Below are 26621 nucleotides of genomic sequence, written 5' to 3'. Positions count from 1 at the left end.
TTCCTTTAAGTGGCATTTCTTTCTTTAAACTTTACTTATAAAAAAGTCAAATGGGGAATCCCCTGGCGGTCCAGTGGTTAGGACTCCGAGCTACCACTGCAGGGGTCGCAGGTTCGATCCCTGGTCGGGGAACTAAGATCCCACAGGCTGCGTGGCGCGACCAAAAATAAAATAAAATAAAAGTCATTTGTAAAATAAATAAATAAAAAACCATTCTGCTTTAAAAAAATCAAATGAATCCCTGAAAGACAAAAGTTCAATTTAAATGTGAAAACTGTAAGCGTTTTCTTTATTAAGTCTTGAAAAACGGCATTTTAGCTTTATAAACTCTACCTCGATGCTTTTTTCATCCTTCTCCACTTGGAGATCTTCGATTTTCTTATGACAGTCTTTGAGATCGTTTTGTAACTGAGACACCAGATGACGCTTCATGGAGTTGCTACCCAGCAAACGCTGCACCTCTGCTTTCAGTTTCAGAATGACCTCATCTTTGGAAAGCTCTTCAGCTGGGTCTTCCTGCTGTACAATGCTAACGGAAAAATTATCATATTTAATGTTAAATCAAGTAACAAATCAAGCACGGCTATTCCTTAAAAGCAACTAGCTGCAGTGGTAACCATGTTTTGTAACCCATACAACTATATACTGGTATTTCAAAAACAATTTTAAATTTTGTCATACACAGGATATTGCCTTTGACACATTCCCATATACAGAAATAAGTTCATTCACAGGAAGACCCTTCTTCAGCTTAGTCTTGCTGCCTCACAGAAAGTTCAACCATACGAACTTCATTATGGCATGCATTTTTACTTTTGGTAAATTGCATGCTATATATACATGTCCTTCATCACTCCAAGAGAAACAAAGTGAAAATAAAGGACGAAATGAAGAGTAAAACACTAGTCATCCTAACCAACAATTCCTGTATCTCTTCTACTAAAACACAAGTCTAGGTGGATACCTGATCAACTGAAAAGAAAGAATAACAAAAATAAATGTCATGCTAATTTAATCCCCGCTTTAGTTTGTCAATACATTCAAAAATTGGAATGAGTATTTCTGTTCCTCGCCATAATGGATTAAAAGGAATGGATTTATCTTCCTGTCTTAAAAAAACTAGAAAACCAAATAAAATATATGAAATGGTGGTGTTCAGTCATTAGACAACATGCAGCACAGCAGAGTGATCCCTGAAAATAGGAAAACAAACAAGGTAAGCCCTATAATTGCTACAGCTTTCTGCCTGGAGAATTTCCAGCCTGTAGCACAGAAGGAAGAAACCCAGAGTCCAGCAATCTCACCGAGTTGCAGAATTCAGTATGGGGAAACCAAAATTGCTAGAATCTGAGGAGAGAAATACTGTGGGAGAGGTAGCTACACAGAAAGAGAGCTCTGGAGATCTGTGGATGCATGTGAGAAAATTACCTCAAGGCCAGGGAAAAAAACCACAGGAAAATGAACCATAGTGGAAAGACTTCCTAATTCACAGAGCATCAAATAGTGCCTTAGTAATAAGGGCAAATTAGCCCCAGATTAAAGGCTGCTCTAAATCTGATCTAACAAAGCCTACAAAGAAGTCTTGAAAGGATCAAATGAATTCCAGGTAACTTAAGTGTGTCACAGAAAAAGGATAACAATATTTTTTAAAATACAATAAAGTCCAAAATCTAAAGCATAAAATTCAAAATGTCCAGCATCCAATCAAAATTTACAAAGCATGCAAATAAAGCAGGAAAGAAAATACAAACCATAACCAGGAGAAATTGACCTGAATGACACAGGTAGTACAATTAAGTATATTCCATATGTTCAAGAAGGTAGAGAAAAAAACATGAAAACAATGAGGAGAGAAATAGTAGACTTTATGCCCCAGATTGGACTTAGAGACAAAAAATTAAAACATCTGAAAAAATATACATACTGAATGAGATTAACAGCATATTTAATATGGCAGAAGTAAAGATCCACTGATATAAAGACACAGCAAATTTAAACACACAGAGGAAGAAGACCAGAAGTACATAGAGCATATTAAGTTTTCTAACCTAACTATAGTTAAGTCCCAGAAGAAGAGTGGGGAGGGGATAGAAAAATTATTTGAAAAAATATTAACTAAAATTTTTCTATTACCTGAAAATTAAAACCCCATAAAGCCTAGAAGCTCAATAAATCTCAAGCACAAAAAACATGAAGAAAACCACCATAAGCTACATCAACATCAAATTGCTAAAACCAATGATAAAGAGAGAGTGCAGGAAGATTCCTGGGGAGGAGAGGACCAGAGAAAGGAATTCTGGATTCTGTGTATAAACAAGCCTCAGTGTAAGCCCTGAACTATGCATGCATAGAACAGACCCTCAAACCAGCAAAGATTTGGAGAAGTTAACTGAAATTTGAACCACACACACAAGTCTCACACTGACTAACCCTTGAGAGGTGCATACACAGAACAGATTCAAACCAATGTGGCAAAGGCTTGGAAAAATGAACTAAGATTTGAAACACCCATACAAGTTTCTATACAACATAAAAATCACAATGTCTACTATACAATCTAAAATTACTCAACATAAAACTAACAAGGAAAGCCCAAATGCTGGAACTATCACAAAGAGTTTTAAAAATTTAAAGCAGCTAATAGCTATGCTTTATGAGTAAAGGAAACATATTTGAAATGAACGAAAAGATAGGAATTCTCAACAGAGAAATAAAAACTTTAGAAGAACCAAATGGAAATTTTATCATTGAAAAATACAATATCTAAAAGTTAAAAAAAAAAAAAAAAACACACCTCACTGGACAGGCTCAATAGAATAGAAATGACAGGGGAAAGAATGAGTGGACATGAAAATAGTTCAATAGCAATCATCTAACATGAAAACAGAAAAAAAAAAATGAACAGTGTCTCAGGGAACTGTGGGACAATATAAAAAGATTTAACATTATGTATAATTGGAGAACCAGAAGGAGAGGAGAAAGAGATGGGGCAGAAAAAATATTCGAAGAAATATTCGAAGAAATATTCAAAGAAAATATTCAACATTTTCACAAATTTGGTAAAAGACATAATAAATTTACATTTTCAAGAAGCTCAGTGAACCCCAAATGAAATAAACTAAAAGAAAAATACACTTAGACACATTGTAATCAAAGTGCTGAAAACTGAAAAAAAAAAAAAGAAAAAAAATCTTTTTTGAACACAACAGAAGAAAAACTACATATTACATACAGAAACAATGACTCAAATAACAATAGATTTCTCTTCAGAAACCAATGAGGCCAGAGACAGTGGAAGAGCATATCTTTAAAGCGCTGAAATTAAAGAACAGTTGATCCGGAATTCTATAATCAGCAAATATAAGGGCATTTTCATATAAGGAAACTAAGAATTTGTTGCCAACAGACATGCTCTGGAAGAAATGCCAGAGGAGATTCTTCAGCTAAAGGGAAATGATATCTACCAAAGGGATCTCTACACTGAAAACTACTAAACATTACTGAGAGAAACTGAAGAAGGCCTAAATAGAGAAGTATAGCATGCATGTTCAGAAATTGGAAAACTCAATTTCTTTAATTCCCCCAGCTTTATCGAGGTATAATTGACAAACAGCAATATCTTAAGATGTCAATTCTCCCAAAATTGATCTATAGATTCAACACATTTCAAATTAAAATTCCAAAGGACATTTTTTGTAGAAGTTGACAAGCTAATCATAAAATTTATTTTGAAATGCAAAGAACTTAGAATAGCCAAAACAATTTTGAAAACAACAAAGTTGAAGGATGTGTCCAACCCATTTCAAAACTATAAAGCTACAGTATCAAGACTGTCATCACCGAAAAGATCACTGGAACAGAATGGACAATACAGAAATAGACCCACAAACATATGGTCAACTGATTATCAACAAAGATACCAAGGCAATTCAATTGGGAAAGAAAAGCTTTTCTGACAAATGGGATTAGATCAATTGGATACTGGAATGAAAAAAATAAACATCAATCCTTCCCTCACACCATACTAAAAAATTAACTCATAATGGATCATAAATGTAAATATAAGAGCTAAAACTATCGAATTTCTAAAATCATAACAGAAAATTTTTGTAACATTGAGTTAAAATAATACACAAAAACCATGAACTATAAATGAGACAATTGATAAATCTGAATTCATAAAAACTTAAGTTTTTGCTCCTCAAAAGATACCGTTAAGAAAATGATAAGATAAACCAAAGAGTGCAGGAAAATATTCACAACACATATCAGACAAAGGGCTTGTATCCTGAAATATATGAAGACCAAACAACATATACAAATGATAATTAAGCACAACAAGAAAAAAGGAAAGTGAGGCATATCAAAAGATGTTTAACTTTATTAGCCACTAGGGAAATACAAGTTAAAACCACAATGAGATATTACTACACACAAACTAGAAGTGCTCAAATTTTAAAAGATTGGCTATCAAGATTTAAAAATGGCACAGAACAACTGAAACTCTCAGACTTTGCTTTTGGAAATGCAAAATAGTATGACCACTTTGGAAAAGAACATTTATACTACTGCTATTTAAATAAAATAAATTAGAGGAACTCTAATGTAACCTTAAAAAGAAAGCAATTTGGAGCATAAGTGGAAAGGAAGAGGTAAAATTATCTCCATTAGCAGATGATATAATTATATCTAAAAAACTTCAAATCTAATGGAAAAACTATTACAAACAATAAGAGAATTAGAAGGCAACAGGTTATAACACACAATATAGAAATAATATATACAAACAATACTCAGAAGAAATAATGGAAAAGAACATGCCATTCACTATTGCAAAATAAAATACCTAGGCATCAATTTAACACGAATTGTGCAAAACCTAAATGTGAAAAACTTCAAAACACACTTGAAAGACAAAAATAGATTTAAGCAAATGAAAAGACATGTTATATTCTTAAGTAAATTCAACATCATAAAGATATCAATTCTCCCTGGGTTTATATACTTAAGATGATCCTAATAAAAATATTATCAGGATTTTTTTCCTGGAACAGAACAAGTTAAATATAAAGTTCATTTGGAAGTGTAAATGAGCAAGAATAATCAGAAAAACCCTAATAAGAACAGCAATTCCAGATAGATGGTAAAACTAAAGTATAAGGCAAAGCAATAAAGCTTTTAGAAGGCAGCATAAGAGAATAGCTTCATGATCCTGAAGTAAGGAAAGGTTTCTTAAAGGGACTATAAAAGCACTAACCATGAAGATGGATAAATTTGACTAAAGTTTAAAAACTTCCATTCATCAAGAGATACATTAAAAGGTTAAAAAGGCAAGCCAGAGGGGAGACAGAGAAGAAGTGAGTGAGAGGAGATATTTGCAACACACATAACATCAAAGAGCTCTTATCTAGAACAGTTTTCAACAAAAATGCCTATAAATCAACAGAACACATGCACACACAAAAAATCATGTAAAAACTGAGAAGGAACATGAACAAGTCCTTCTTCACACACACACACACACACACACACACACACACACAACCACACACAAGCCACCAATAAACACAATAGGCATATTTTTTTAATGGAGTGCAATCTCATTAATAATCTGGGAGAATGCAAATAAAGACCACAATAAAATATCACTACACATTAAGTGGCTAAAACTAAAAGACTGACAATAACAAGTAATATCAAGAAGACAGAGCAATCAAAACTTTCATACACTTCTGGTGGGGATGTAAACTGGCACAACTACTTTAGAAAACAGTTTGGCATTACCTATTAAAGTTGAAACACAAGTACTACAAGCAATTTCACTTCATATTATATACCCAACAGAAATGTATGCACATTGTACCAGGAAATAACATTAAGACTCTATGGACAGTAGGATGGAAAATAAACTGTGGAATATTCATACAAATAAAGTTACAAACACACACACATATATTTACATATATAAATGAATGAGCTACAGCTACAAGCTACAACATAAGTTCCACAAACAAAATTTTGGTGAAAAAAATCTAAAGAACCTATATCTATGAAAAACTAACAGCCAGAATTCATGCTTAATGGAGAATGACTGAATACTTCCTTGTAAAATCAGGAGCAAGACAAGGATGTCTGCTCTTGCCACTTCTATTCAACATTGTACTAGAGATTCTAGCTAGAGCAATTAGTCAAGAAAAAGAAGTGAAAGGCATCAGATTGGAAAGAAGGAAGTAAAACTATCTCTATTTTCAGATGACATGATCTTGAATATAAAAGATCCTAAGGAATCCACTAAAAAACTATTTGAACTAATTAACAAGTTCAGCAATGTGGCAGGATACAAGATCAATATACAAAATCAATTGTATTTCTACACACTAGCAGTGAACCTCCTGAAAATAAAATTAAGAAAACAATCCAGCAAAAAGAATAGGCAAGAGAATAAAATACTTTGGAGTAAGTTTAACAAAGACATATGACTAGTACACTGAAAAGCACAAAATTATAAAAGTAGATGACTGGTACACTGAAAGAAATAAAAGAAGACCTAAATAAATGGAAAAACATCCCATGTTCAGGGATCAGAACACAATATTGTTCTACAGATTCCCTGCAACCCCTATCAAAAGCTCAGCTGATTTCTTTGCAGAAATTGACAAATTGATACTAAAATTCATAGGGAAAGGCAAGAGACCCAGATTAGCCAAAGAAATTTTGAAAAAGAAAAACAAAGTTGGAAGACCCACACTTTCCAATTTCAAAAGTTACTACAAAGATATAGCAATCTATAGGCAGTGTGGTACTAGCCTAAGGACATATAGATCACTGGACTAAAACTGAGAGCCCAGAAATAAACCCTCACATTCACAGTCAATAGATTTTCAACAAGGGTGCCAAAACAATTTAATGGAGAATAGTCTTTTCAACAAATGGTATGAAACAACTGGCTATCCACATACAAAAGAATGAAGTTAGAACCCTATCTCATATTATATGCAAAAATTAATTCAAAATGGATCTCAAGACTTAATGTAAGAGATAAAACTCTTATAAGATAACATAGGTATAAATCTTCAGAGCCCTGGATCAGAAAATGGTTTCTTAGATACCAAAAGCACAAGCAACCAAAGAAAAAATACATAAGTTGGACTTTATAAAGTTAAAGACTTTTGTCCTTCAAAGGATGCTATCAAGAAAGTGAAAAGACAACCCACTGAACAGGAGAAAATATATCCAAACCATATATCTGACAAGGAACTTAAACTTGGAATATATAAAGAGCTCTTAAAACTAAACAATAAAAAGACAACCCAATTTTAAAATGGGCAAAAGATGTGAATAGACATTTCCCCAAAGAAAATATACAATGGCCAATAAACACATGATAAGATGTTCAACATAATTAGCCATTAAGTAAAAACCACATCATTAGCAAATCACCATGATGAGAAACCATTCCATACCCACGAAGAAACTATAATTTTTTAAATGGAAAATACCAAGTGCTGATGAGGATATGAAAAAATTGAAACCTTCATTCATTGCCAGTGACAATGTAAAATGGTGCAGCCACTTTGAACTGTCTGACCATTTTTCAAAATGCTAAACATAGTTTGAAAACATATGTCCACTCAAAAATTTGCAGCATTATTCATAATAGCCAAAAAGTAGAAACATTGAAACAATCCAAATAAATGTCCATCAGCTGATGAATAAATAAGCAAAATGTGGTAAATTCATACAATGGAGTATTATTTGGCTATAAAATGGGTTAAAGTACTGATACATGCTACAACATGGATGAACCTTGAAAGCATTATGAGCTAAGTGAAAGAAGCCAATCACAAAAGACCACATATTATATGAATCCATTTAAGTGAAATGTACAGAACAGGCAAATCCATAGAGGTAGAAAGTAGATTAGTGTTTGCCTGAGCTGTGAGGACAGGATAATGGGGAATGACTGGTAAAAAGTATTGGGTTTCTTGTGAGGGATATTGAAATGTTTTAAAATTAGGTTGTACTGATAGATGGACAACTCTGGGTGTACTAAACACATTGAACTGTGTACACTTCAAATGGGTGAATTTTATGATATCTGAAATATAGCTAACCCTTGAACAATGTGGAGGGTTGGGGGCACCAATCCCCCCCACCACCTGTAAAATAAAAATACACGTACCATATTTATTGAAAAAAATCCACGTATAAGTGGACCCCTGCAGTTCAAACCCATATTGCTCAAGGGTCAACTGTATATCTCAATAAAGCTGTAGAAGAAAAGGAAAAAGAAAAACCACCTAATGTATGAGTTCCCTCTAAATAAAGGCAAACCTAATCTATAGTGTTTAGGCATGGATAATTAGGTCTTAAAAGAACAAAAAGCCAGAAAATAATTACCGTAACAGTTAAGATAGTAGTAACCTCAAGGTTATGACTGGAAAGAGGAATATAGGCAGCTGCTGACAATGTTTATTTCTTGGCCTCGGTGGTAGTTCCATGGGAATTCACTTTAAAATCATGCATTAAGCTATATACTCATGTTTCATACACTCTTCTTTATGTGTTATATTTCACAATTTTAAAAGTTTTAAAAGGTAAAATAAAACTATAAAAAGTACTAGAGAAATACCATCAAGAAATCATAAGGGAAAAAAGTGATGGATCCAACTTTATAAAATTTTTAAACAGGAAAAGTGATAACCCTCAGCAATGGATAGGGTACAGAGAAATAGGTACCCTCACACGATGTGGGTAATAATGCAAACTACAGGGTTGCTTGACAACACTTGTATCAAAAGCCTCAAACACGCATACTCTTTAACAAGAATATTCACCCACATCTTAAGGAAATAACCAAAGACATGAATAAAGACTCGACAACAAGTATGCTTATAATACTGCATTACTTACAGTTTAAAAAAATTTTAAATAGTGTATTACTAACTAAAATATAGTTCATTCATCCACATATCCACTAGTAAGTATTTACAACATTTACTGACATCTAAAGATTTCAGAACGTACTAAGTTAAAAGATACATTATAAAGTAGTATATTCAATAATATTTTATCCTTTAGAAACCTACAAAACAGATAATGTGGAAGTTAATACCAAAATGCTAATAGTGGTTTTCTTCATGGGGGGTGAAGTAAGATTATGGGTGCTTTTAATCCGTATTTCCTAATTTTTCCATAATAAAGGAGAAAGTTATTTTTGAAAAGAAATAAACAGCTGATAGTATGTACCCTTAAAGTGATGTGATGAAAATGGAACCTCATCTGGTTCCACCCATGAGAAAAACATCAATTCCAAGAGGCTCTTCCCTCCTACAAAATGCTTGACCAGTATTTCTCAAACTGTCAAGGTCATCAAAAACAAGGAAAGTCAGGAGGAACCTAAGGAAAAATGACTCCAAAATGTAAGGAGGTATTCTGGTGCAATCCCAGAACAGAAAAAGGACATGAGGTAAAAACTAAGGATGTCTAAATAAACTATGGACGTTAGTTAATAATAATCCATCAATATTAGTTCATTAGTTGTAGCAAAGATACCATGTTGTCGTAAGATGTTAACAGGGAAAAATGGGTGCACAGTATAGGGGAATTCTTTGTACTATATTAATTTTTCTGTAAATCTAAAAATGTTCTAAAAAACTAAAGTCTTTCTATGAAATTGAGTTACTTGTAGTGAGGTGGATGGACCTAGAGTCTGTCATAAAGAGTGAAGTAAGTCAGAAAGAGAAAAACAAATACCGTATGCTAACACATATATAGGGAATCTAAAAAAAAAAAAAAAAAGAAAAAAAAGTGGTTCTGAAGAACCTAGGGGCAGGACAGGAATAAAGACGCAGACGTAGAGAATGGACTTGAGGACGGGGGAGTGGGAAGGGTAAGCTGGGACAAAGTGAGAGAGTGGCATGGACATATATACACTACCAAATGTAAAACAGCTAGTGGGAAGCAGCCGCATAGCACAGGGAGATCAGCTCAGTGCTTTGTGACCACCTAGAGGGGTGGGATAAGGAGGGTGGGAGGGAGACGCAAGAGGGAGGAGATATGGGGATATATGTGTATGTATAGCTGATTCACCTTGTTATAGAGCAGAAACTAGCACACCACTGTGAAGCAACTATACTCCAGTAAAGATGTTTAAAAAAAAAAATCTGAACTAGAAACCACAGACCTAAAGTGCTATATATATATATATATATTTAACACTTCTGGCACATTATTAAATAAAGTCAGTTTGCTAAATAAAGAAAGAAAGAAAAAACTAAAGTCCTTCTAAAAATAAGAAAGAATAGTACCTGAATTAACATATTTTTTCCTGTTTTTCAATTTCAGATGATTTCCAATGAAATGTTAAAAATATATATATACACACACACATACATATATATGTATATTGTGTGTATTATACACATATGTATACAGAGAGAGAGAGAGGATGAACAAAATATTAGGCTTTTTTTAATATTACAAAAAGAGATCCTGGCGATATACTACATATTTATCAATATACACAACTTCTATATGTGTAATATATATAGTGTAAATATATGTATTTACACTATATACAGAAGTATACACTTCTGTATGTGTAGATCGCCAACTTAAACCACTTCTACTTATACAGAAATGTAAGACATAAATATAATTATATAAGAACTATAAAACATATTGCAATGCATCTTCCTGTGCTGTAAGACATGAACTAACTTTCAGCACTTAACAAATTATGCATCCCTAACTTCTTTTCTTACTGAACGTTGACCACTGAAATAGCACATCATGTACTCCTAGAGGGAGCCAAGTCAGAGCAGGGAGAGTGCTTGCTAAAATAATTTTCTCTTCTTTCCCAAAAGGGAAAAGTCAGCAGTGGTGACCAGCCCTATATTAGGCTCACTAGTGAGCCCTGTGAAGGTTGGTTCCCCTCAATCCAAATAAACTGTAGTCCCTTATGAAGCCTGCTGAGAAGACCTAGGGAGAAGGCATTCCACTTGTTAAATGTTTATTAGTTGAGCTTCGCAGCCAACTACAATAAGGGAGAGGGGAAGCCGTCTGCAGGCTGCATGAAGATTTAGCTACTCAAATTCCATGAACGTGAAATAGAACACTGAGGCTAAACCCTTAAAGTTTACTAGGCAGTAGCTTGAGGGAGGTGGTAGTCGGGAGTGAAAGCTTGGAGACGCTAATATTTGGGTCAGTGATTTGAAAGCAGCTCAAGTCAACAAAGAACTAAAATTCTCAACACTGGGAAAGTGCTGCTTCCTTTTGTTCTAAGAACCACAATTCAGCAGAGGAAAGGTACAAATCTAATCTCTCCTATATCTCCTCTCACTTTGAACTAAGAATAAATATTTTTACTTTTTCCTCAAAGCTGAATTCTTATCCATTAAAGTGCTGGTGGGAGGGAAGGCTATAAGCTAATCTTTCTCACCTATCCTGTACTTCATTGAACATCTCCTTACTGAGCCTCAGTGACTACCCACCTGCTTTAGTTATTCCCCACTTTCTTGGTTGAATGAAGCTGGCATTCCTTTTGGTACGATAGCAATGTGATATCTCAAGTTTATTATCTATAGGAATGTGCTTTAAATTACTGTAGGATTTGGGTTATAAGTACTAATTAAATAGAAAGGGCAAAGAAGTAAATACATTTTAGTAAACATCATGATGGAGTAAGTCTACTTGGAAAAACAAACCTATACACATATACATGTATTATTTACCCAATTCCCAGGCTAATTATGGCACAAATTAAAGTAATAAGTTGGAGAGAAATCTTTTTTGGCAGGAACTAAATCGTTAATCCTCTAAAAAAAAAAAAATATATATATATATATATAGAAGAATGAAGTTTAAGGCAAAAAGGTTGACTGTCATGCAAATAAGAACCAACAGATTTACATGACAGTCAAGTTTTGGGTTTAAGTACTGGTTCTGCTGCTAAGGGTCTGTCTTCTTGGGCTAAGGAGTTCAGCTCTTTGAGCTCCGGTTTTCCCAACTCTAAAATGACAATGTGGATCCCACGTTTTCCCCAAGATTTAAATGAGGATCAAGGACTTTTTATAAAATATGTGTCCAATCAAAAGTTGATTAATATAAAATCTGATCAATGGTATATTTTAACCAAGCATCTCTTAACTAAAATAGTAACAGCTACCACTGATTAAGTGCCTAATATGTGCCAGAACTTATTACATGAGGCCCTTTATATTCATTATCTATTTTAATCCTTGTTTTATCCCCCAAGGGATATGCTATAATCTACCTGATAGAAAAAGCCTGATAAGAAAACAGGCTCAGAAAAGTCAAGAAACGTGCCCAAGGTCATAAAGTTAGTAATAAATGGCAAAATTATGATTCAAAACAAATCTGGATCTAAAGACCGTGCTCTTTCCACTAGCCCCTTAGAATTAATCTGGCATTAACAGGAAATGAGGCATTCACAGCAGTAAATTTTCCAGATGACTACATTTTAACTTTAAATTTTTATGTAAATCTGTTTAAAGCACATTCATCCTCTTTTTGCTTTAATTAACTAACCAAAGCTGAAGGCTTTCTTCGACCACTCAGGATCATGAATGTGGACATTCTGATGTGGATCAGAACAGGCCTAGATGTATAAAGCTGCTTCCCCCGGTGCTCGGCAGCTCCGGCACTGTGGGCTCCTGTAGTTCTCTCCTTGCTGAGGCATAGCCGTCTGGCTGAAGCCCTGGCAGCACCTCTCCCAACTCCCTGACCCAGTTACTCTGTGGTCAGTTAGGAAATCAGGTAACCCATGGGGTACCAACAAATCTAAGTCAATATGGCCCTGGGATAAGAGCCCCAAGGTGGCTCCTAATAAATACATCACATAATCTTGGTCTGCTGTTTGCGTCTTGGCTTCTTTCTAGATTGTCGTTGGGATCTGTTGAGATGAGAGTCCCTAAAGACTGACCGCCAGATAAATGGAAACTTACTCAGCTAATGCAACATCATGTTCCACATGATGGAACACAGCATCACCTGACTGAGATTTTAATTTACTGAATCTCATTTTACTGTTTTGAAAATGGAATCACAGCATAAGTTCTAAAACTTATTGTGGAACAAACCTTTCAGGAGATTTATACATTTGTATTTAGTTGCATGATACCTGAAACATAACAGGTAGTAAATACTTTCAAGAAACACTAACGATGGCAAACTCAGTCTTAATCTATAAACAAGATGGTGGTGGTTTCATTCAAGAATGCATTCAAGGGCTTCCCCGGTGGCGCAGTGGTTGAGAATCTGCCTGCCAATGCAGGGGACACGGGTTCGAGCCCTGGTCTGGGAAGATCCCACATGCCGCGGAGCAACTGGGCCCATGAGCCACAACTACTGAGCCTGCGTGTCTGGAGCCTGTGCTCCGCAACAAGAGAGGCCACGACAGTGAGAGGCCTGCGCACAGCAATGAAGAGTGGCCCCCACTTGCCGCAACTAGAGAAAGCCCTCGCACAGAAACAAAGACCCAACACGCTAAAAATAAATAAATAAATTTATAAAAAAAAAAAGAATACATTCAAGGGGGACTTCCCTGGTGGTCCAGTGGTTGGGACCCCGCACTTCCACTGCAGGGGGCACGGGTTCGATGCCTGGTCAGGGAACTAAGATCCCACATGCCACGCAGTGTGGCCAAAAGATAAAAAAAAAAAAGAATGCATTCAAGAAAGGCTTTCCTTAGCCTGAATACAATCTCTTTCATCTTTCATCTGTATCGCAGGCCACTAGAACAAATGGATAAATGCCCCTTTGTACATCAAGCATTACATTTAGCACACAGTACTTAGTTGCTTACAACTGTGTCTCCTTTTCCCCATCAGACAAAATATAAACTCCCTGTGGGAAGGGAGAATGTCTATCTCATCTTTTGTACTCTACTCCCAGAGCCTTGCATAGCCCCTTACAAATAGCAAGTGCTTCAAAATATACATCCTTTCCTTCGTTCATCTTTTAAGTGTTTAATGGTATCTAAATGTGCTCCCTCTTCTACCACGACCACTCCCCCCCCCACCCACGCTGGTCCCTAGAAGGGAGGATGAAGCACTCCCTTCCATGAGATTGCTAAAAATATCTGTGTTAAGCAGTGTTAAGATATCTGCGTTAAGTGTAAAAGACAGAGTCCGTATTTTAAAACTAAGGTCACAGTAAGGTTCCTAGGGAAAATTAATGCTCAGTTTCTCATATACCATTGATAAATGCCTACTTCCAACACACAGAGTTAACATCATAAAAATAATATGCCCCAACCTTAATAATAAAACATACATAATTTAAGTCATAGAATTTAACTTACATATTTTAACTAAATCATTTTTACCTTATTGAAACTGAGGTGCCCTACTGCTATTGGGACAGTACAATATTAATACTTGAGGTTTTTGTTAATTTTGATTTCAGACATTGCAACTTCATTAGAAATTACTAAAATATACTGTTCTGCACTCAAGAACCCCTTTTTTTTTTTTTTTGAAAGTCTTTTACTTATTTATTTATGGCTGTGTTGTGTCTTCATTTCTGCGCGAGGGCTTTCTCTAGTTGTGGCAAGTGGGGGCCACTCTTCATCGCGGTGCGCAGGCCTCTCACTATCGCGGTCTCTCTTGTTGTGGAGCACAGGCTCCAGACGCGCAGGCTCAGTAATTGTGGCTCATGGGCCTAGTTGCTCCGCGGCATGTGGGATCTTCCCAGACCAGGGCTCGAACCCGTGTCCCCTGCATTGGCAGGCAGACTCTCAACCACTGCGCCACCAGGGAAGCCCAAGAACCCCTTTTATTATGCACCATCAATATTATTAATGTGAATTCTTCTATAGTAAAGTATTTTCTAGATACCTCTTAACTTTGGATTTTTTCCGGTTGACTTTCTTAATACCCAAATCCACATACGATTCAGTGAGTTCTATATTTAATTCTCCTTCTGAGTCACTTGGAAATATTCCTAGTTTTGCAGCAGATTCATAGAGAGAAATTTCATCTTTTAGTTCTTTTATTTCCTCCTAAAACACAAAAGTATTGCAAGTTATATTCATTATTTTTTATAAGAAGGTATCAGTCATTTTATTCTTCAAAATTCATTTTAATGATCAATAGAAGGCAAAAACGCTTCTTCAAATGCATTTTTGGCATACATTAAAAATATAAAGGTAGCACATGTCAGGGTTTCAAGTAAGTCGAATGAACAAATGAATAAATGAATGAGAAAACAGATGTAAACAGCTTCTCTCACTCCTCCCTCACTTACATTTTGTCCTCCGCAAAAAGCCTCCCTTGAGCCGAGAAGCTGGTGGCAGCACACATTGGCTTACTAGAGTAGAGGACAGAGGAGACCAGTTTTCCAAGAAAGGGTTGCACTTTAGTCTGCCAGTGGTGAAAAGGCAAAAGATGCGTCTTTCCAGTGGAGGCAATACTGGAACTCTTCCTCCAGTGGAAAACGTTAAGTGGGTGCTGGAGGAGGATGTGAGAGAATGGCAGGTAACTTGTAGGTTTCCCACACCTGTAGATAAACTTATCTCTGGGACACCTCCAGAGATGAAAGGATACGCCATGTGAAGGAAGGGGCTGGTTCCTGGCTCTGCAGTTGGACAGACCTGGGCCTGACTACCTAGATGTGTGGGTGAGGTTGTCAACAACTCCCATGGGCTGGACTGGAGACGGTCCAGCCACCTCTTTTATATAGAGAAAGCCAAGGCTCAGAAAGGTGATGTAACCAATGCCTAATTCAGTTACCCATGGAGTCTCTTTCAAGTGGCAACACTCACTTGCAAAGCCTTGTTCATGTTTTCACTCATAGCATGTGCCTTTTGTGCTTGCTGCATCTGGAGCTGTAGCTGAGCCACCTCCTGTACTGAGCCTGTGGGAGAAAGAATCATAGAACACACCAGATGTAAAGGGACAAAGTGCCTGTGACGTACAGAAGAACTTGAATCCACTGAGGCTACAGAAGGTGGAGTTCTGCTTTATTACCTTTTAACTACCTTTTTAGGAGCACAAAGGTATAGCTAGTAGGACCCAGAAGGCATAGGTCTGGTGCAGACGTTTCCAAGATTTAGTATGGCTCCCCATAGGTCCTTGGGAAGTTGAAGACACAGGCTACTGTGACCTTGCCATGAATCAAATCAGCCACGTCTACAGACCTTAACACTCCACAAGTCCTTTAATAGGAGCAGAACATTCCAGCTCACAGAAAGCCAGAGCAAAAATTCTTTGGAATCCATTTCTACCGTCTAATAAGAAGACTACATCTTGCTGCCTTTCGCTTCTCTCTGAGTTCTTTTATTTCCACCACCCCACCTCCACATGTACAAGAAGCATATTGGTATTGTACTTTTGAAGCTCTAGTAACCTAATATTCTAAATGGTTAAAAGGTTCCCATTTAAAAAGGACTTTATTGGATTTCCTCAAAAGAAAATGAGCATCTGGAAAATGGTTAAGCAAAGTAATGATGGCATATAATGCAACAAAAGAAAATCATATTTTCAAAGTCTTTAATGGCAAGGGAAAAGGCTCAGTAAGTAATGCCATGTGAAACAAAAGGATACAAAACTGAACACAGAGGTGGGACCTAAATGGAGTATGATGAAAATTTTGCCTCCACCAAAATACACACACACACACACACACACACACACACACACACACACACACACACACACACACACATTAGACAGTCTTTTCAACTTTTGAATAACCCACTCTTACATACATTGTATCAATAGTCTGATTGACATCATATGCCAAGGTCTGACTTTCATATATCAGTTGATAAATAATCATTGAGCTATTTTCAGTGTGAGCTATTCACCAGCAAACCAGGCGGTTTTGTCTGTACAGTAGTGTTTGTATAAACATTTGATTATTTTATTGCATTTTACTTTCATATCATTTTATTAAATAAGAAATAAAAGTACTACTGAAAGTGATAGGAAGCATATGTCTCAAACTTAATACCATGAAGACCATACTAGAAATCTTAAGCGTGACAAAAATGTAACTTATGGGCTTCAACTGACCAGGTAAGCGGCTACTCCACTTAGAAGAAAAGAAAAATTAAAGAAGTTATATAAAAGGATAGAACTATATGATCAAAGATCGAGTTTAAAAGCAAAATATAGTGGGATTTCATAACCATTTTTAGCTTGCAGGTATAGAACCTATCTTATAACATATATTTTATTGTTCAATTTTTGCACATTCAGCTTTGATTTATTTTAAAATGTACTGTGTACAGAAGCAGGGAACTGTCTATATGTGTGTGTTCATTTCACCTGAAGGAAATACATTTAAACACTAACAACAGTTATCTCTGGGTAGTAGGATCACTGGCTATTTTTATTTTCTACCTTATACGTGTCTGGGTTTTCCAAAGTATCTAATGGAAATACGCCACACCTCCATACGTATATACCAGTAACAATGTTAAAAAAAATTTTGTCACCGATGATCTTTTCTGTCTTTTCTGGATTGTTAGAGTAACTCACGGATCCTACTGTGTTCTCTCCACGTATTTCTACTAGGCTTCTGGGGGGCCACCACCCACGCAGACACCGACCTGAGTGCAACAAGTTGGCGCACTGCTTCTGGCTCTCCTCCAGGCTTCTCGTCAATCTGTTAATGATCTCGGTCTTTTCTAACTTGGTTGCTTCTTGATTCCTTTCCAGTTGTTTAACCTGATCTTTCAAATGACAGCAAATATCTTCCTAAATAGAAAAAGTGTCCAAGAAGTCATTTTCATGATCAGTTAGTTATTAAATATTAAACTAACAGTTATGATCTTACATACTTGGATTTTAAGTCAAATATAAAATCATCACCTGGCAGGATCACCTCTTGTACAAGGTCAAGTGCACAGGACTGGGAGTCAGAAGAACACACTTATACGATCAAGTCATCAACTTCTCAGTCTGTTTTTTCTTCTGTAGTTATGCTAATGAAGGTTGAATTTGAATTTGATGGCTTCTAAAGTCTCTCTCTGCTCTATATTCACAAGGCACTGTTGTTCTAAAACTAGATTTTATTCAAGCCAAAGGAAATGTATTACATCCCTATTTGCATTTTACAGTCTCAGTATAAGTGTATGTATACATATTTAGGCAGACCACTTTGAACCATGGAATTTGTATCCCAAGTCAGCAAGGATACAGACAAACACATGGAAACTCACTCTATTCTGAACAGCCAAAAGCTCATTCTATTCTGAACAGCCAAAAATTATCTCTCCCTCTTCTGAACTTCTTTTAAACTTGATCTGTTTCTCTCATGTTTTTCTTTCTACCTTTTACATGTCTTACTTCTCTTAATAGTCTCTTTGAAGGTGTCTGTGCAGTGCCTTATACATAGGGAGTGCTACAAAAAAACACTTGAAAAATGTCAAAGAAAAACAGACAGGATAAATGTGTGAGTGTACGGAAATACATGGAAATATATAGAAAATTTAGAGCATGTATATAATATATTCAAATGTCTACAAAAAGAAAATGTGTTTGAAAGTAATAAGCCATGGGAATACCATTCCCAGGTAGAAGAAATCATCACCCCTCATTCAAAAAGGGCTTCACAGGCTGATTTCCAAGCAAATAGCAGAGCATGCGAGAGGCAGAGAAGTAAATTAAGGTAATTGGCTGACGTTACCGGAAAAAGCCTGAGGAAAATAAGTAGTAAGAGGAATATCAAGAAAGGACTTTGAAGCAGAGAGAAGGCATTTGGGGCCTGATTTATAGCATAATCTAAAGCCCAGTAATGCCTTAAGGATACAAAGAGAAAATACACCTCATAAGGATACTACTAACAGTCTCCTTAAGCAGAGGAAAGGGACTCTGAAGTCTCCTCTTTTAGCTTAAAATTTCATGTGAATTTTGTATTCTATTTCATAATGTAGTCATGTTTGCTTTAAAGTTTTTCTACCAAATTTTTGAGCAAAATGAAGCTTCTGGAAACTGGTCCATGTTTATTCAACCGTGCAAACCTCTTGGCACACTGCTGCTGACTCCCAGGCCAGCTTGAAAAGCTCGGTTCTAAAGCACCAAAGTAACACGGCAAACACAACGAGTGAGCTAATATTCATCACAGTGTGAATGTGTGTGCAAGAGGTGGGGGACAACTAACATTTATGTGCCAGGGAGGCCACAATAGCTTTTACAAGAGACTGAGAACTGGCCAAAAAAAGTTCAAGAAAAGGTAGTTACGAAAACCATTACAAAGAAGAGGCAGACCATTGCAATAATTTGACTATACACAACAATCAATTAAGAGTTCCCTGGTGGCCTAGTGGGTTAGGATTCTGGGCTTTCACTGCCACGGCCCGGGTTCAATCCCTGGTCAAGAAACTAAGATCCCCACAAGCTACATGGCCAGGGACGGGGAAAGAAAGTGTCTTAGGCAACAATCAATTAAGCCACTCTGTTTCCTGTTGACAAGTTCAGGGAAACAGGTTATACTCATGACACTATGCAATTTAAATACTAAGAAACAAAACAAAACAAATGGTTCCATCTTTTCCATGATTAGCCTGAGTGAGAACACTCAGTTCAAGACTGATAGAGAGGCAGACATCTTTTAAGACCGAATGAGACAATTGTTAGTGATAAAGAGATAATAGCTGAATCCACTAGAGCAAATAGAATTGAACAGATATGCAGTGCACAAAAAAAAAAAAAAAAAATAAGGATTAGGCTAGACTCACAGAGGTCTGTGGGAGTCTCTTAGCCAATAGGAAGTGTTTAAGTACATATAACAGTTTTAAAAAGGTTAGAAAATAGATCAGGTGAAGGCCATAACATAGAAACCAAAGTCCATGACTTCACCAAAAGCTGAAGATTTCAAGAAGACCAGAATGAATAAAGGTTTTATACCATCGAGGAGATAATCAGAGATCTTAACCTGTATCAGGAGGAAGTACTACAGAAGACAGTTTGGACAGATGACCAGAGATCTTAGAATATGATACTTCTATGAATGGGAGAGACAGTTTGGAGGAGAGAGCCGAGGAGATAGTTTGCTATTAGAGTTCTGTCAGTGAAGAAACACTACGAGCTGCGAGAAGCTCATTTCTTCTCATCTTCTCTGTCACACTAAAAAACCCAAGAGGAACTCAGCCAAAATAAAAAGAACTGCTATATGTTGAGGGTGTGTACAATCCTTTCTACCAGAAAAGCTGATGACTTAAGGAAAACATTAAATTAATAATATAATTTTACAAACCATGTTTTTCTCAAAATATACTAGTTACACAGAAATTCAAAAAAACACAATTATACGATGGATTGCTACTTCTCCCATTACATGGAATAAGGTAGTCCCTGTGTTGAGTTTTGTCTTTCAAAATATAATTAAATCTACATAACACTTGTTTACATCCTGATGTTTAGCTGTTTTCAGTAAAAGTTTACTGAACAAATGAAATAATATGACTAGTTTACAATTATTGTCCTTTCCCTCCAAGAACAAGTTTTTCCCAAAGCAGTGATTTTCAACTTCTTGCAAGGGGACATATGAACTTCTTGGAAAATCTGAATGAGCTCATGGGTCTTCTCAAAAAAACTGCATATACTGACACCCAAGAGAAAAATCATACCCACAATTTCAGAGGATTCATCAGCTCCTTGGGGCCTAGTCATGGACTGCCTTAGGAGATGCCAGGTTAAGACCCTCTTGTCACTAGCAAAACTTAACAGTGTGTGAACATCTACTCTGCTACACTGTCATACACATAGGTACACACTTGTGTGTGACTACATGAGAGCCACTCAGAACCCAGACATTAGCAAACTTATTCAAGTTCATCTGCTAAATCTCCCAGTTATTTCCTCGCTACTCTTTTTCAAGAGTTGTTTTATTCTCCTTTGTAGCCTGCTGAGTGGAGTAGAGCAGGAAAAGGCTTATCTACAAGGGAAATATTTTGCTCCTCTTCAATAACTTTGATAAAGAAAAAGAGGGCAAGGGGCACTATGTATGTATAGTTACCAGTTATTGTAAGAAAATCTAAATCAACCGTCTCTCGTGCATTTTTCTGATTACAGGCAGCCATCTCCCTAGCTCTCGGTTGATCTTTACAGCACCTCTCCAGTCAGGAATCTCAATTTGGATTCAGAGATAATATGAATTCACCTTTCATTAAAAATACTGCTGAAGATGTAGAGAATGGACTTGAGGACATGGGGAGGGGGAAGGGTAAGCTGGGACAAAGTGAGAGAGTGGCATGGACATATATACACTACCAAATGTAAAATAGATAGCTAGTGGAAAGCAGCCGCATAGCACAGGGAGATCAGCTCGGTGCTTTGTGACCACCTAGATGGGTGGGGTAGGGAGGGTGGGAGGGAGACGCAAGAGGGAGGAAATATGGGAATATATGTATATGTATAGCTGATTCACTTTGTTATAAAGCAGAAACTAACACACCATTGTAAAGCAATTATACTCCAAGAAAGATGTTAAAAAAAAAAAAATACTGCTGAGCCAACTGATAGCAAATTGACAGCACAAAAGGGATACCAGAAGAAACATTCCCAGAAAGGAAAAACCCTAGGCACTTTGGAATCACCACTTTGCAAAGCAGTTATACAACTATATGCAGAAGCTAACATCAGTGCTATGCTCTGCTCCATTTAAAAAAGAAAAAAGAAAAGAAAAAAGAAAAATCACTCACAGAATGCAACAGTGGAAAAGACCTTAATCAATAACTTCAACGTACGGTTCAGGGGTCTGAAGCCTAGTCAGCACAGAATTAAAACTTTGTTCTGTCTAGGGTTCTTCTATTGAGGGGTTGGGGGAGGTGAGAAAAGAGAATGGAGCAGGCACAGGGGTTGAACACACTAAGAATTGCTCCCAGCCTGTCCCTGTGTAATTGTGCCCACGTCAGCAGAGAATGGAGAGATCCTCAACCCAGCATGGAAAAGCCACCAGACTCCACTCCTCTCGTCATGCAAGGAGGCACCACTCTCCCCGTCCAACTTTCATGCTGTTACCCAAACACAGACAAGCTTAGTAAAACCATATCTCAAATTCCATTTGTTTAAAATATTATATAAAGTAGACTTAATAATTTGTCACAGGCTTTGTCTTTCCCCACCCGTATATATCCTTCACACTGATCAAATTCACAATATTTTTCTATATAAAAAGAATAAAAAACCTTATGTAGGAAAATAAGTCTAATAAAAACATAAACACATATGAAAGTAAAATAAAATGAAATGGTATACAATTATTATTGCCAATAACACAATCTTATATAGCTCTACCTAAATCATGGAAAAATTTAGAGTCAGCTGTATAAATAAGAAAGAACAACCCAAATCAGTGTGAATTTTAAGTGTGGTGGGATTTTCCAGACCCTCACATCTTATTATTCTTCTCTTCTTTCCTTGGGTTAAATTAATTCTGAAATTACATTGAGAAAAATGATCTCTGAAATGTTATTCATTCAACTGATTCCCTGGGGTTTTGGAGCACAAGCAAACCCACTATCTGACTCACCCTCAGCTTACAACATTTTATTCTCTTTGGGGCAAAGATAAAATAAAAACTGTGAAATATGCTCGAGTTTCATATCTAAATGATTTTAGATCAGAATCTCTTCCCTATTGATTACACTATTCTCCAAATTAACTCTTCTCCCAAGATCTAGACAATCTTTATTGACAGGTTAATAACCAAAACAATGGGAGACCCAAGAAAAGCCTTCTCCTCCTGGTTAGCTCCCAGGACAACCTCTCAAGTCCAGGCCAGCTCCCAGACACTCCTTCCTTTCAGTCCGGATTTTTCTAGGTCATATGAACAATATGCACAAATACTCGACAAATGAAGAACTAGTAATGTGAGAACTGAGAAAGTACTAACCAATCCTGTAAGAGGAAGGATTTCCAATAGTATGTCTTGAAGGCATATTCATAGATAAAAACTCTTTGGGCTTTTAAATTGTACTCATACACCTACTGCAAACATGCAGCATTTCTATATGATGAACTGCAAAATGTCAGTTATAAAAAATAACCAGCTTTACTTGTTTATAACAGTTGCTCATTTGAAATCATCCCAACCTGTTCTTTAAGTGCAGCAACTGTAGCGTCCAATTTCCTTTGCAAGGACAGCACTTGCTCTTCATACTTCTTTGTGAGGCCCGTAACAATGCTCTCGTGCTGCTCCCTCGCACGCTGAAGTGATTCCGAATGATGCAGGTCCAGCAGCTGCTGCTTCAGGCTGTCCAGAGCCATTTCAGTTGTTCTGGACTTCTTAATCATCTAGTAAATACACACAGGACACCTATGTTTACGGTATTTCGACTCTGTGCTCTCTTTATGAATTTGAACTCTAAATATCAACCACGCTTAATTAAATGAAAGTAGAGAAGAAAGGGTCTCCCCATGGTGGCTCTAGTTCCTTAAGACTTCCCTAGCTGGGACCCACCAGGCCCATGATTGCTGGAAACATTATTCACGGAGAAAAAAAAATCTGTAGTTGTTCGAGGAGAGTGAAAGAGGATTTTGCGCAACATGATGGCAACACAGGTACCAGGCAAGGAATCTGCTGCTTCTATACCGGTCCCAGTGCTGTTTGCATCCGTCTTTGCTCCAAGCGTAGGGGGAAATCCAATTGTTAGGTCATAGAAAAATGACAGCTGTTTCTTGAGAGACTGATGAAACCTGTCAATGGTCACTTACAAAAAGAAAGTTTTGAAAACTGTAACTGTAGAGTTGTTATGAAATAATTGTACAGCAGGTTAAATAATGGCTCCCAAAAGATGCCCATGTTCTAACCCCTGAAACCTGTGAATATGTTATGTTACATGGCAAGGGGAAATTAAGGTTGTGACTGTATTAAAGTTGCTAATCAGATGACCTTAAAATAAGGAGATTGTCCTGGATTACTAGGGTGGACCCAAGGTACACAGAAGGGTCCTTAAATGAGGAAAACCGAGGCAGAAAAGTCAGAACCAGTAACTTCTGGCTCTGGAGATGGAAATGGGTCATACACCAAGGAATGCAGGTGGCCTCTAGAAGCTGGAAAAGGCAAAAAAAAAAAAAAAATGTATTCTCCCCTAGAGCCTCCAGATAGCAACACAGCGCTACTGACACCTTGATTTTAGCCCAATGAGATCCACGTCCGACTTCTGACCTTCTGCCTGTAAGGTAATAAATTTGTGCTGTTTTAAGCCACTAAGTTTGTGGTGATCTGTTACAGCAGCAATAGAAAACTAATATACTTGGTGATTCTGTTGCTTTTTTAATTTATGCTACTTCATTTTTTATAACTAAGATGAGGGCCACCCATTCTTTTTTTTTTTTTTGGATCCATGAAGCTTTTGGTGTCTTAAGAAACCCAGGTTATACCCCGTAGTTGCACAGTGATTTGATTTGATTTTTTATTTATTTTATTTTATTTTATGGCATGAAGGTTGCTAGTCTTTCTTTCTTTTTATTTATGGCTGTGTTGGGTCTTCGTCTCTGTGCGAGGGCTTTCTCTAGTTGCGGGAAGCGGGGGCCACTCTTCATCATGGTGCGCGGGCCTCTCACTATCGCGGCCTCTCTTGTTGCGGAGCACAGGCTCCAGATGCGCAGGCTCAGTAATTGTGGCTCACGGGCCTAGTTGCTCTGCGGCATGTGGGATCTTCCCAGACCAGGGCTCGAACCCGTGTCCCCTGCATTGGCAGGCAGATTCTCAACCACTGCGCCACCAGGGAAGCCCCAGGGCCACCCATTCTTGCCTTCAAGATGTTCTAGGTCTGTTATAACAGATGTGATCATGTGGCTTGGGGAAGAAAACAGGAAAGACTTAGGAAAAGAAAACCCTTGAGCATGGGCTTGTTAATGAAATAGCAGTGCGTTGAGGAAAGGGCATTCCAGAGACAGGAGACAGCACATACGAGTACATAAAAACAACAGACAGACTGTTGAGTTTGAGGAGAGTTTGAGAAGAGTAAGAGAAGAGAAAGGGAAGGAGCAGACAGTCATCTCGACACCATACTTCACCCCACAAGTAAAGCAGGGTCATTGAAAGGCTTTAAGCAAGGGAAAGACATAACTACAACTGTACTTTAGAAAGACTACTCAGATGGCCAGATGAAAGAGTTAGGAGAAGGGGTAAAACATTACAGACTAGTTAAGAGACTTTTGCAAAAATGGTAAAATCCTGAATTAGGGACATGTAGACAGAAATGAGGAGACCCAACAGAACATAGTGGCTGACTGGACGAAGGGGAGCAGAGGAGCTGAGGTCTCCCCGCCCCCCGATTTCTGGTGTATAGATGACTAGGTGGATGAGAGACCCATTCCTCCAAGGAAAGGGAAAGGAATGTAGGCTCATGGTAGAAGAAGGTGTAAACTTCAAAGTTCTAAATTCAGTCCCACAATACCAAACGTTAAGTAACTAACATTTCATTGTAAGAAACAACTGTTGGGGCTTCCCTGGTGGCGCAGTGGTTGAAAGTCCGCCTGCCAATGCAGGGGACACGGGTTCGAGCCCTGGTCTGGGAAGATCCCACATGCCGCGGAGCAACTGGGCCCGTGAGCCACAACTACTGAGCCTGCGCATCTGGAGCCTGTGCTCCGCAACAAGAGAGGCCGCGATAGTGAGAGGCCTGCGCACCACGATGAAGAGTGGCCCCCGCTCGCCACAACTAGAGAAAGCCCTCGCACAGAAACGAAGACCCAACACAGCCAAAAATAAATAAATAAATTTATTTTAAAAAAAAAAAGAAACAACTGTTTACCATAAGTAATGAAGATCAAATATTTACCTGTTCTTCATTGATTTTTAATGCTTGTATTTGGGTCTCCAGTGCTTTTATTTGTGCTTCAAGCTGAATTTCTCTTTCTTTTCCATTCTGAAAGAGTTTCTGTGATTCTCGAAGGCTGAGGGCCAAACCATCCTTTTCATCTAGAGTATTTAAAAATTTTATATAAATAATATGTTACCATAGAGGGACCCTAATTGTCACAATCTCTATCAAATATCAGATCTATATCACATAAATGTAGTATTTAATTCAATTCATATAATGAACTTCACTTGATTTCGAGAAAACTAGAAAGGTTTCAAAAACGAATGGGAATGACACCAAAAAAATTTTTTTTTTTTAAATTTTACATAACAGGAACCACTCTCTTCAAAAGTCTTAATGTATCCCTTTGAGGACCAAAAGGTCCCCTAACAATCATTTCAGCATTTGTTACTTGAGAAGCTACATAGATATGACAAACCCCTGCTAATCAAAGAAGGAATCTGAGGACAAATTACTTTCTATACATACTTGCAATGAACGCTTAAATTCACCTAATCTTATATTCTTACCACATACTTTATTGTAACAGTTCACAAGTTCTCACAAAATAAATTTCATGAGCATTACAGAAAGAGATCTTTTCACTATCAAGTCTGAAATGAGCTGGAGTCTGGAGTTCAGTCACAAAATTATTCTACAAAGGAAAGTTCAACACTGACCAAAACTACAGAAAGCACGAAGAGTAAGCAATTATAATTTGAAATCTGTGTTTACACTATGTGCTTCTCCCCGAGATGACTGCATTTTCTCCTTGGCACTCCCAAAGCAGTTCAGGATCACAAACTCTTACTTGGATTAAAACATTATGCTAATT

At 37.1% G+C, this 26621-nt stretch overlaps 1 protein-coding gene across 6 annotated transcripts in view; it reads right to left on the bottom strand.

Annotated features, from left to right (window-relative positions):
* Nucleotides 1–26621, bottom strand: part of CEP152 (centrosomal protein 152) — a 119594-nt gene that overhangs the window by 65968 nt on the left and 27005 nt on the right. For all 6 annotated transcript variants that reach the window (XM_082452984.1, XM_082452983.1, XM_082452986.1 and 3 more), the window contains 6 exons: nt 25763–25902; nt 23067–23267; nt 17579–17726; nt 15788–15879; nt 14862–15025; nt 334–529 (listed from right to left, as the gene is read on the bottom strand). In XM_082452984.1, the coding sequence (XP_082309110.1) occupies nt 334–529; nt 14862–15025; nt 15788–15879; nt 17579–17726; nt 23067–23267; nt 25763–25902 (941 nt within the window). The remainder of the gene's footprint in view (nt 1–333; nt 530–14861; nt 15026–15787; nt 15880–17578; nt 17727–23066; nt 23268–25762; nt 25903–26621) is intronic.

Source organism: Balaenoptera physalus (assembly GCF_965194825.1).
Source record: "Balaenoptera physalus genome assembly, chromosome: 2".
Classification (NCBI taxonomy): Eukaryota; Metazoa; Chordata; class Mammalia; order Artiodactyla; family Balaenopteridae; genus Balaenoptera; species Balaenoptera physalus.
This window is presented reverse-complemented; position numbering and strand designations above follow the sequence as displayed.